Source organism: Rhinolophus hipposideros (genome assembly GCF_964194185.1).
Source record: "Rhinolophus hipposideros genome assembly, chromosome: 7".
Lineage (NCBI taxonomy): Eukaryota > Metazoa > Chordata > Mammalia > Chiroptera > Rhinolophidae > Rhinolophus > Rhinolophus hipposideros.
The window spans coordinates 31,931,648-31,945,239 of NC_138053.1; the positions used below are offsets into that span (position 1 = coordinate 31,931,648).

Genomic DNA, 13,592 nt, shown 5'->3' on the forward strand with positions numbered 1-13,592 from the left:
TAAGACAGAGCTATTCCTTTAATGTGTACGTCAGAGTTGTCCCTTTATACCTGATTAAGTAGAATACGTTATCTGCAAAGAGCAATCTGTGCCTTGAAAGAATGTGTTCTGCACTTTTGATTAGAGAATGCAACACGTATGTGGAATGGTTCCAAATGCTCTTGAATAGGGTTATTGAAATATTAATTCAGACTACATAAATCTGAAAATAAGTGAAACAAAGAAGATTTTTCTGGTGGCTAATAAGTGCAAAGAAAATCACTTTTCTTGCTAATGTGGAAAGATATGCATGGTTGCCTTCCACAAATATCTTCAGACCGACTGTAATAGAAGAATGACCCCCTGCAAATCTGGCTCTGTTTGTTTCTAAACGTGTGCCAAATTTCCCAAATTAATTAATCAGGCTCTCTTAATAGCACTGCTGCAATGCAGAGGAATAGGAATTAAAAATTTATCCATTACAGGCATTGTGTGGTAAACCCCTCTAGAGATTTCTAGAACATTAGGGGTTTACATCAGAAGGTAGAAGACCCTTTGTGTTGGGATTCTTTTTGTTAGTGCTACTGTTTATTTCTTTATTAATTTTTAATAATTATAAAATAATAGATGATCTCTTTAATGATAAAACAATTTCGATATATACCAAAAATCTGTTGTCATCCTCCTCCACTGTTACCTCTCCAAGGGACCAGTGTTTACAGCTTAATATGCCTCCTTCCAACTTCTTTTATGCCCATACAAAAGTGTATAACCAAACAGACACACATGTATAGGGATTTTTCTATTATTTATTTTAATTAAGATGGGATCACACTCTACAATGACTGTGCAGTTTGCTTCTGTCACTTAATACAAAATGACAACACTTCTAGGGCAAGACACGTAGATCAACCTCAGTCGTTCACTTTTTACACAATATTCTATAGAATCTGGCACAATTTTAAGGATATGAGTATTTTTACTTTAAAAGGTAATTCCAGATAACTTTCCTCAAAAGTTTGTGGCACTGAACACTCCCACCAACAATGTACGTCTTTTCATCCTTAAAAGCTCTGTGTATTATAGCCCTTTTAAATTTTTTGCCAAATTAATGGGTGTAAAAAAAATGGTATCTCTTTTTTTCTTTAATTTTAACTTATATGATTATTAATTTAGTTCAGGGTTGAACTTTTCTCATTCTGTTAGTTTAACATTAATATTCTTCATTTGCTTTTCTTTTGGGTTGCTTGTCTTCTCAGTAGCCTGTGGGACCTCTTTTTATACATTAGCCCTTTTTCTGCCATATGCGTTCTTGGTTAAATAAGTCTCATCTTTAAAAGTCTGTGTATGTGCATTCAACATATAAAATATTTTTACCTGTCCAGTCAATGGTTTGTTCAGTCCTTCGATCGATTAGGATAGCTAAGCATTTTCTAGAAAATCACCCATTTCCTCAAGATTATAAAATTTATTTACATAGATTTGCACATAGCAGTGTCTAAAATTTTTTCCTTACACTTTCTAATACTTAACACATATTTTTGTACTTTTTTTATCCTTAGGCTTGCCATGAGTTTATCCATTTTAATGGATGTTTCAAAGAAATGGTTTCTCATTTTATTTATACTTTATATTTTTAAATCTATTGTATTAATTTCAGGTTTTATCTTTTTTCTTCCTTTTCACTTGATTGCTCTTTTACTCATTTAGTAAGCTGAATTTTTATATACGTTAACTTTTATTCTAATTCTCATTGTAAAAGATTTTAAGGTTATCAATTTTTCTCTAAGTGTTGCTTTAGCTGTGTCTCAAGGATTTTATTAGCAAGCATTTTCTTTGCCATTACTACCTAGATAATTTATAATTTCAATTCTTATTTTTCTCCTTTTTTCAGAAGTTGTGTAGAAGAATGGTTTTTAATTTGTAAGCAGTTAAGTTTTCCATGACATCTCTTCATGTTATAAAACTCTATCGTAGTTAAATGAAATTTCTTAATGTCTAGCTCTATGATTTTTTTTACAAATATTTTATATGCATTCAAAAAGAATGCATAGTCTCTTCTTAAAATGTAAAATTTTATATCTACATAGATATTAATTGTATTTACTATATGTTAACTATATATTAAATTATTTCGCTGATTGATATATTCAGATGCTTTATATATTTCCCTTTCGGAGTCTAATTGATATACCAAATAGCCATCTGTAATTTTATTTCAACCAACTTTACTTTAAATTTGTTTTACATGTTTAGCAAATGATTTTCTGGTGCCTAAAGGTATACAACCATTCTCTTAGTAGAGTGTACCTATTAGATTCTTTTATTATTACTACATTATTTTAAGGACAAAATTATAAAGATGAAGTTCTGATTACTTCATCTGTTTATAGCACCATTTCTAGAATGGTGCCTTCGTAGGGTCTATGTCTGTTTCTAAATCTCTCCCTACTCAATGAACTATATTCTTCAAATCCTATTGCCTCTACATAGATTTTCTGAATACAGAAGGAGACAAATACAGATTGTAATCTGCTTCTATAATGTGCTTTAGAAAATTATGATGCAGTCCTGACTAAAGCATTGTTATTGTAGTCGCCCTTTTCATGCTCAGCTTGATCCTCTGTAATTCTTTATTTCAACAATTCTAAGGTATTGATCATATAAGTGCTTTGCATTGGTTCCTCAATAACATGACTTAACTCATGCACTTCAGGGCAGAAATAATAATATTTACTGAGTAGTACCTGGTCTTCACACTTTTCAATTCACTTAACTATAATCCTATCATATAAGAACAACCATTATCCCCATTTTACAGATGAAGAAACTGACGCTCACTAAGATTTAAGTATCCTGCCTAAGATTTTGTAGCCAGCAAGTGGCAGAACTAGAGTTTGGTATTGTTTTATACCTAAAATGACTGATAACAGAAATGAGGGATGAGAGATAGAAGAGTGAGAAACGATTGCAGGAAAAAAGGGGGGATGCTTTGGAGGTCACTATAAAGTTTTTGGTTTTAAATGTGAGGAGTACAGGAAGCTCTGAAAGGGGTATTTGTAGAACGATTATGAGATCTGACTTCTGTTTTAATAGGATCCCTGTGGCTGCTGTAAGGAACACAGACTCTAGTTATGCCAGGATGTAAGAGAGACCAGTAAGGAGAGTGACTGTAATAATCCAGGAAAGAGAGGACGGTGTTTGGGCCAGAGTGGTAAAGATGAGTATAGTGAGAAAAGACCAGATTTTGCATGTATTTGGAAGGTAGAACCAACAGGATTTGCTAGCGTATTTTTTATAGGGTGTGAGAAAGAGGAACCAAGAAAGGTTCCAGTGTATTTGGCCTAAAGGAACTATAACACAGGGATCGCCATTTGCTGAGATGGAGAAGTTGGAAATACAATATTCCAAATAAGAGAACTCTCGTTTGTGACCACTTACTTATGAAAACTGAATAGATAACTAAGGAACAAAGATCAAAGTGCTGTTAACCTTTCATTGGTATTTTTACTCTCCATGTGCTGTAAGTCAGAAGACACAGTTCATGAGATGCCAAAGGTTAAATCCATTTATTAGCTTAAATGGCATTTGCAATGGTTTCGATCAGGGACCAGGAAACTACAGCCTGTGGGTGGCTGCCTGGTTTAGTAAATAAAGTTTTTTATTGGAACACAGCCAAGCCGTTCATTAACATACTGTCTATTGCTGTTTTCTGACTATAGCAGTTACAACTGGGATCATATGGCACACAAGCCCAAAACATTTACTATCTTGACATTTTTAAGAAATAATTTGCTGATCTCTGGCTTAGATTTACACAGGAAATATTCAAAATCGTGTTAAACTAAACTAGGTTGATTGCAAGGTGTCTTTTAACCGCCAGATGATCAGGAATATCTTACCAGAATTCAGACTACTGGCAATTCTTTCTGGATGAACATGAAAAAATGTAAGAAAAAAGTTATTCAAGGATTTAGGATGGAATCAGTAATTTTTATTTTGCTTGTTTAACAAAAAGAAGCTTTGATTTTACAATATATGTGTAATAAAAAAAATGTATGTGTGTGTGTATGTACCCATCACATTTAACCCAAAACACAAATATGCACACATGAAAATATATAGAGTAACACTTTCTAGGAAACACATAGGTCATTAACAGATTGGCAGCACAGAATTATAAAATGAGCGTGAATTTCAGATTCAAATAAATCTGTATTTAAATCCTTGTTCTATTTACTGCCTGTTTGGATATAGATAGGTTATTTAATCTCCTTGAATTTCAATTTCTCTTATAAAAAGTGGAAATAATAGTACCTTGAACAGTTTTTATGGAAATTAATGAGACCATGCTTATAAAGTGCCTAATAGAATATAGTGTTATATAAGGAGCACTCAATAAATGTTTTCTCCTTTAAAAATACACTAGAAAGAAACAAAGAAACCAAAAAAAAACCTCTAAATCTTATTGAGAAAATAGGTGATCAGAAGAGTCTTTTAATATTGTAGCTACTTCTAATATTCTCTTATTATTTTGTTAATTCAACAATATCATAAATTAATTGAACGTAAAAAGTCTCCTTTCTGTTTCTCATTTTTAATAAAGAAAAAAATGGTCAATGTATATTGGCAGCTCTGAACACAGATACGTGACATGTTTAGATTATTCTCATAGAGGAAAACACTGTTAATAGCTCAATCATATCTTCCCGAAGTGGACATTAAATAGGTTTTAGCAAAAATAAAGAACAAACATCATAATTTAAACTTAAATAACTATCAATGAACTACATGCCACTTTAATTTGCCATTTATAAGATCTATTTAACATTTTTGTATTCCATTTAATTTGTAGAATTGAGCCTGGCTGATGAAGCAAGGGATGAATTATACAAATAAATACACGTTGATAATTTGACAGGTAGCATCTTAAATGACACCCACCTTGAGCTCTCAAATTAGAAAGTGGAAAAAACAATTTATGTGAGACAGCTAAGTAAATAAAACGAGGGCCTGCTGATTGTCCTTTCTAAGTATCACTGAATTTTCTTTGCTATCAACTTCTCCATTGGTAAAATAGACACTTTTACTTTCTCGGTTTGGGGAAGGGCAGGAGCATAGCATTTTAATCTCTCTTATTGCTCTTTTTCCAAACCTTGGAAATTTATACTCATTACCTACGTCTTTCTACATAAAAAGCAAATGTTAGTCCAGAATTAGGATATTTTTCGATTTTCCTCCTTCAATAACAAGATCATCATGTCCCTTTTATTTTTTGTGAAGGGAAAAATAAAAACGACTAAGAATGGAAGAAAAAGAAATACTAAGAGCCCTGAGTCATGTTCCTTTTTAAGACAATGACTTAATGCCATCAATGTTCACCCACTGGTCTATTTTGTTTTCTGAGCAACAGAAATGCACTAGTGCAGGACGGGCTAGTGGTTCCAGAAGTACTGGAACCACTACTTCTGTCTTTCACATTCATGGCCTCAGAATTTTTAACACTTTTCAGCAGCTCCTCTCAATCACACAGACTGTGTCAAAAAGCAGTCCTCTTTGCCATGTTTATTTTAGTGTGCAGACTGAGTTACATGAGGGTAAGGGCATATTGATGGACAGGTGAGACAACTAGAAAGGGTGATGGAGCATGGTTGCAGACCATGCAGAAGTGGTCAGGGAATCCATAGGGGTTCCAAGTATATAAACTCTGGAGTCGGTAGGGATATTCTCTGGATATTTCCCAGCAATTACCCAGCTGCTTCGGGAAGAGCTTCGATCCATTCTCTCCAATGAGTGTAAGAGATAATCTACCACTGGTGGCCAGAAGGCTGCTGATGCCCACAGATAATTTTCTCCCATTGTGCAATGAGGCTTAATCTGGAGGTCAAGCTAGCCTGTGAGAGGAAATGGAGAAATGGGAGTGTGGGGTGTCTCCCCTCCTCTCATTCTTGTACTCAAAAGAACACTCAGAATTCTTATTTTTTAAAAATGCAAATATTATTACATACTAATAACCTGAGAGGAGACAAGTGAATCAAAACCCTCAAAGAACTGAAAATTATTCTAATAAAGCATCATTTTCCTGGAGTCCTTGCTAATTTTGTCCTGAATTTTAAGGACTGGGGATACATTTTTAATTGACTGAATTCAAAATACATAGATTTAACACATTATCCTAAATATCAGCCAAAAGCCAAACTTCTGTTCAACTAAGTGACTTCACATGAAAATGTCTAATTTAATAAGCATTCTGAACTTAAGGAAAATAAGGCACCATGGCAATTCTTAACTTGTATATTTCCTGTTTGATAAACATATCCTGAGCAAATGCTGTTTATAAGTGATGTTATGATTATGGCTTGATATTTTGAAATTTTTTTCTTAAAACAGATGTAGTAAGAAAATCCTATAAATGCTAGGTTCTTATTATATGACTTCATGTGCATTGTTGAGGTATGGGAAATCCCTTCTTCTGTTAGAAAATGAAAAAGTTAAAATATAGTAGTAAACACTTTTTAAGTATTGTTCATTATTAAGAACAAAGTGAAGATAAACACTGTGGGAAACTTTGGGAAAAAGTTTTGTAAGAGTATTTTGTTCATTTTGGTTTTATTTCTGTGACTACATTCTTTGATATTATTTTAAAATAAGCTACAACTTCAGACTCTACTTTCAGGTTTTTCAACTTGCAGCTCTGGGGTATCTGATAGGATCTTTAAACTCAGAATTGTCCTATTTCCTGGCATTCCAGGAACACAGGGGAATGCTGCTTTCTGATTTCAAAGCATTATCTGTAACTCTTCAAAACACAAATAAAGAATGAGACAAGAATTTGCAAGAGGTTCAGAAAGAAAAAAGTGTATTCCTCCAGAGTTCTCCAACTGCTCCCAAAATAAAGGAGGAAAATGACTACACTAATGACAGTCTAACATATCCTAACGGAAAAAAATCAATTATATAGTTTCAAGTTATTAAGTTCCAAGAGAACACTTAATTTTGTATTAAGTGTATTTTTTATATAAAAAAATATATATAAATACAAAATATATTTTATATATTTTGTATATAAAAGATATATAAAAAAAATATAAATACAAAATATAATTTTGTATTTTTTTGTATATAAAAAAAATTATATTTTTTTACAAATTAGTTTGCATCTGTAAGTCCATAAGCCAAGGCTGCAGAGGATCAGAGTTGAACAAGTAATAAATAAATAAAATGCTATGTAGACCAAAGATTTGAAAGAACTTAAATTATAATACAGTGAGTTTTTAAAAATAAGGTCAACATACAAATTTCTCAGCAAAGTGAAGAAATCCAGGTTGATTTCAAACTGATATAAAAAAAACAAAACAAAAAAGAAAGAAATTAAGGCTTCATACTGATGGAACTACTTCTGATAACTTCTTTTTCAAGCAGTATAAAAGATGTATAAGAACTTTGAGAAAAATATATCCATTCTCTTTGTTCTTTCATTTCTCTGATCATAAGGGACACTTAATGGAAATAACTACCTAAGAACAAGCACACTAACAGATTTACTTCCTCACTTACTTTCTGCAGGTTTCTCTTGCCCAAGTTTCTGCTTTCTATTTTTCCTTCCTTTGGCTACCTTTTTTCTCCATCAAAATGATTACGATATCTTACTTTCTCTGTGACGTCACTACTAGATGCATAAGAGCTGGCGATTTCTTTCTCATCTTAAAGCTTATTCACATTTTCTTCAACACATATAATAAAAGTAACAATACGAGTTCACATTTTCTGAGAAGTTACCATGTGCAGGGCAACTGAACATGCCACTGGTATTACCTTGCTTAGTCCTCAGAACAAGCCTGGATAGGTACTATTATTATCCTGTCTACAGATGAAGGAGCAGGACTACCTAGTTAAGAAACATACCCAAGTTGATACTGAAAGGGCTGGGACAAGAATGCTGTCAGCCTGGCCCCAAAGTCTACATTCTAGCCCACTAGATTTGGCTTAAATTTAGGCCACAAACTTCATGTAAAATCATTATACAAATTATGGCTCATTTTTTCAAATTTTAAAATCAACCCCCTGTGGGCTGTGTTAATACATCAAACACATGATAGCACGTCACTATGACTATGAACTGGCAGTTTATCAAACTGTTTTGTTTGTTGATACGAGATTTAGGAACAGCAAAAGCCCACAGCATTCCTGGTGAGAAAGGGTATCAAATGAGGAAGAAAAAGTGGTAAGAGTCTGGAGATACCACCACTTAGAAGCTCTGGTGGATATGAAGCCACAGCCATTAGACACTAGAATCTACTCGAGGCTACTTAAAAGCTGCTTACTCTTCTCCTTAATCTTCCCAAAGCTTGAACAACAACAAAAAAAACACCGATTAATGAGAAATTTACGGAAGAGCATGGAAATTATTATTTTTTATTTCAAGTCGGAGAAGAGAAACAGTGAGCTTTCTTTGATTATAAAATTGCTATTGCAAAAGATGATAAACTACTTTCTCCATACTCTCTAAGAGCTGGTTTAATGGGAGCAATTTTTAAAGGCTGCTCTGAAGTCTATGGTATGGCAGAATGGACCGCAACTCAGAGGCCTGACATGACTGGATATTCTTTGGTAAGACACTAATCTGGACTTGTATTCCATCAGCAAAACTAATTAGTTGTACTATCTGTATTCTAGCTAAGGTTCTCTTTGCCTTTTTTCTATATCTACTTGTTTCTCTAACCAAGGCTACCTAACACATCTCAAATTTCCCAACGAAAGGATTTATATCAGATTCATTAATGTATCTTTCATTATTGCCAAAACTTAAGGTGTACTCTATTAAAAAAAAAAAAAAAAAACTACTGAGTGAATATATTTCTTTAACCAGCTTGGTCTGCCTTGATTATCAACTCAAGTTATGGCTCCTCGGTCCCTTCTTTCTTCCAATTTTGTGGCTCTTCTTGATCTTCAGCCATTAAAAAATAAAAGAAGAAGAAAGAAACATTTTGATTCCTCAATGCCTTTCCTTTTTTTATGGTTTCCTTATTCCTCTTTTTCTTATATAATTGTTTAAGTGTCTGTTCTTCATATTGTAGTTACTATTGATTCGTTTTTCCCTTTATTTTTGTCTTGATCATTTTATTCTCTTGAATTTCTTTTCACTTACCCTTCTTATTCCCTATCATCTTTTATTTCTTTCCTCTGATACTTTTACATATTTCTTCCCTTACCTTTTTATCTCCTTTCCTTTTAAAAATCAGTGTTACATTTAGTTTCATCTGCATTTTAAGAAAATAATACTTTCTTCAAAAGTAGTCACACAATTATAGATCTGTGTTTTCCTCACCAAGAACACAAAGTTCTGGAGGAAAGGAGTATAGAGTTTCTTTATCCACCTCTTTCCGAGTATACTCTATAGGGAGTGTAACTACCATTTCTCATGAAGGTTTGCAAGGTATATAACCCATATGTCAGCCAGATCAAGTCAGTAATTATTGGTGGCACATGGTCAATAGAGAGTGATGGGGGAAAATGGAAGAAACTTTCAACAACCATTTTTGAGATGATCAGGGAGAACAAGTAGATCAGTGCTCCAGTTAGGTAATTTCAATTCCAAGTCAGAGAAAATCCAACTCAACCTGGTTGAAACAAGAAAGGCTAATCTAACATAACTGAAAACTCCCTAAGTAGCAATGTCAGCAAGAACCTATATCCCTCAGTCCCCCTGCATTGCCTACTACTTGTTAGTTCTGTTCTAGGCATAGCTCCCCTCCTGAATTCAGCAGACCATAGGACTCCATGCCTTTGGCTCACATGTAACAGGAAAATGCATTACCAGCAAAAGTCCTAAGATTTGATTGGACTGGTGGTCTAGGCCATACACCTTCTTCTGAACCAGTCATTGTAGAAGGGGAGGTAGGAGGCAGGGATCTGCTAATCCCAGTCCGTAGGGTTCACCTCTGGATCCTGAAGAGCTAGGTCCTGGGAATTATATGGTCTCAAGAGAAGAAGCAACGAGGAATTATATGCTGGGAAGGGAACCAGCAAATGTCTACCGCATGAGGCAAAGCTGAATGCAGATAATGCAAAATAACAAGCTTGTAATTTACTTAATATATAATCTTTTTCCATGGAGTTATTTTGATAATTATAAAATTATAGAAATTAGTAAACATTTTTTGAAACATTTTTGAAAATGGAACTCCTCTACATGTTTTTATAATCAATTCCTCTAGTAATTCTTTCTGAGAATTGACCCCAACACAATTACTTATTATTGCTATTAGTGTTAAATATTTTAAATGCTATGACTGTAAAATAATGAGAAGAAAAAAACAACAGAATAATGAACCACAACAAACGACTATTTGAGAAAATAATGATATTCTTGAAGGGAAAAAAGTGCTTAGAAGATGATTTAGTGGATTTTTTTTAAAGAAGTAATATAAAGTTAGGTTAAGCAAATACAGAGAGATAAGTCACTTTTAAATGTGAGAAGAGACAAGAAAAAGCACACTTCACAAATGAAGAACTGTCATTCTTCTCTCCTATTGCCAATCTCATTACACCACCTTTGACTAAATATTAAATAAAGAGCTTATGAAATTAAAAGCCAAGACATTAACAGCTGAATATACAGAAGAGTCATCTGCCTGGTCATCTGAGGACAGGCAGGGGTTGGGAGGTGAGGGTAATTTTCACAATAGTAAAAGCAGTTAATTATAGACAGCTGGATAATATATGGGTATTGATATAAATGAATGTCAATTCTTAGTTCCCCCAAAAAGACCATGTGTATTTTCTAGAGCTTCTGGATGTCCATTTCAAAAGAATTCTACCCAATAAGTAAAATACTTTTATTTTCTCAGTACTTAAAAATAAAAGGGAAAAGAAAACTAGAATGTTATCTGCAACAATGAGTCATCAGCTACTGCAGCTCTGCAACACCCAGGTCTCTCGCCGCAGCCCTCAGAAAGGAGGGCTATCTTTTAATGACACACATGAATCCCTGCACTGCCTGGTTGCAAAGCATAATTAATTCTGGCCTTTTTATGCTTAATGAAACATCTTGCACACGTAACAGCAGTGGGTTTGAGCTTCTTGTGTGCACCTAAAATAGGGAAATCCCTAGCAACAACCTAGTTCTACTCAAAATGCTCTATAAGTTACATTTGTATGAGTTCTGCTGTCATTTCTTCAAAATATATCCTTAGATCAAGCAAATTGTGCTAAAGAAAACTCACAACCAACCACCTGTATGAACAGTTGTCTTAACTTTTAAAAGTGTGGAATGTTTTGTTTTTCAAATTACTTGGCAGTAAACTCATGCTTTTATTTCTCAACTTGTCGCTGCAATAGAAGGGTTTTTAAACAAAGTAATCTCTTATTCATAGCTGCTCAATACAATTTCCCTTTATTAGAATAATTTTTCGTATGTTAACACATACTTATATGTTACTGTTCAGAGGCTACTACTCTGTTGAGAATTTCAAAACATAAATTTTCAAGGTTCTATTTCAAAACACAAATAACAGTATGAGTAAATTTTTAAAAAGAAATTTAACTGAAAGATTTACCTTGAAAGAGTTATCCCTTTTATATATTCAATTATTCTAGCCCTGAGGAATCTTGAAATCAAATGCGTACTTTTAAAGGTACAACTGCTGTGAATGCAGTTTCTTTGCTCTAATTATAGATGGCACACAAAACAAGTGAATAGTGAAATACAGACTCCCTCTCACCTGTTTAGGTGTAACCCCAGGCATGCGGATATCCAACGCAAAATCGGATGAATCAATAGGAATTACTGGTCGGGTGGTACCAAGACACTCATCAGAAAATGGTCTGGTAGTTTCTTTAAACCTTAAAAAAGAAGACAATTTCAATATCCTTGAATATAATGGAATCCTTAGTTGACATAAGAAGGAAAAAAAAATGGAATTGTGTAACTGTAAGATTAAAGATTATTGATTTAGACCCAATGAAAACATGTTAATAACTTATATAATGTTCTAAAACATTCTCAGAACTGCATTTTATAGTCCATGAGCAATATATGTCCAATCGTAAACAAAATATAATCAAAGCCACCAAGCAGTTTCAATAAAAACTTGTCAAAATATTTACCTGTTTCCAGTTAATGAAAATACAGTGTTAATAAATTAGAATTATCACCGGCCGGACAATTTTCTAATGGAAGAAATGTTAACCATCATCCGGTAAAATTTTCTAACTATTTTACGAGTGCCCAGCATTACTAGTAAGAAACAAAAAAACACAACGATAATAATGCTAGGAGGCAGAGTTTTATGGGGGGGCAAGCGGGGGGGGGGGGGGCTGCGATGTGAATTTCAAATGTACAAGTGCATAAATATTTAATACTTGGTAATTATGAGGAGTGTGCATAGAGTTCAATGTTTTCCCATGAGCTATTACAGATCTGCTTCTCCCCACCACTTACCTGATATTTTATTCTTCCAGCTATTATAAACAAGAAGGCATTGAAGTCTAAACGACGATGTTGTAGTTTCTGCAACATCTCCCCAAGAGGGAGAGATTTGTGTTGGAAATCACAACTTCGAATTGGAGCTCTGATAAGCCAGGGCGGCTCGGCTACAACACAGGGGGCTTTTTTTTTTTCTCTGTAGGGGGGACTTGACAAGAAGTTACTGTGTGAAAATTCCAAGTCGGTTCAGCCCAGGAAATCAACCTGGTCTACGTCTCCGACTCTCTGGTTCGGAAAAGTGATGACATTGTTCAACAGCATGCACGGAAACCACCCGAACGACCCTTCGCCTGTTGTTGTTTGTTGTTGTTTTTTTTTAAAAAAAATACACAAACAAACAAACAAATACATGATAGAAGCCAACACACACCCACCTCTTAAAGACAGAAAGTGGGCTTCTGAAACCCCCACAGCTGCTTTGAAACACCAGGAGGAGCACCAGCACGCTGCGGACGCCAGCCATGGCCACGGCGCTCCGGCCCCGCGGGGAGAGGACCCGGCAGCAGCCGCTACTTCATGGCCGGGGCGCGGAGGGCGTCCTGCGGCGGCCACACAGCATCTGCCTGCGAGCGCGGCGAGGGCGAGCGGGCCGGGGCGCGGGGTCTGGCTCAGCAGCCGGGCAGACACCCGCGAGCGGGCGGCGCTTGTGTCCGGGGCGCGGGCGGACGCTTTCCTCCTGGCAGAGCTGCTTTTGGCCCTGGGGCCGGGGCTAGACGTGCGGGTGCCTTAGCCTTCGCGAAGGACAGGGACTGCGAGGGCGATCACACAAACCCGCGTCAGTCATCGTTCAGAACCTGCAAAAATAGAAGCAGATAATGGATGACTAACACATTACAGCATTTGTCCTCAGCAAATCCCAGCTGAGGTTCCCTAATACATTCCTAGTTTCCCAAGCTTGAGCCCAAGCCTGGGGAAAAGGCTGGTCTGTTGGTCTCCCTCCCCCCACGACCAGCCCCCAAGATTTCACAAACCCCCATGCCCCCTGTTCGGGTTTTTGCTCTTTTTTTCCTCACACCCACTCTCTCCTTTCCTTTTCCTACTTCTTCGCCCCTTTTCCCTCTCATCCACCCCACTGTCCGGATTTCTTTCCCTTACTATATCACTCCCTTCTATCATCAAAATGTAC

At 35.4% G+C, this 13,592-nt stretch overlaps 1 protein-coding gene across 23 annotated transcripts in view; it reads right to left on the bottom strand.

Moving 5' to 3' along the window:
• The window catches only part of PAM (peptidylglycine alpha-amidating monooxygenase), a 149,605-nt gene extending 136,345 nt beyond the window's left edge, over positions 1-13,260 (bottom strand). For 7 of the 23 annotated variants that reach the window (XM_081053870.1, XM_081053864.1, XM_081053858.1 and 4 more), the window contains exons 1-2: positions 12,841-13,260; positions 11,703-11,823 (exon numbers count right to left, since the gene is read on the bottom strand). In XM_081053870.1, coding sequence (XP_080909996.1) covers positions 11,703-11,823; positions 12,841-12,929 — 210 coding nt within the window. In that variant the 5' untranslated portion in view covers positions 12,930-13,260. The remainder of the gene's footprint in view (positions 1-11,702; positions 11,824-12,840) is intronic. The other 16 variants (XM_081053867.1, XM_081053861.1, XM_081053857.1 and 13 more) reach the window with 7 other exon arrangements.
• Between the last annotated feature and the right edge of the window lie 332 nt (positions 13,261-13,592).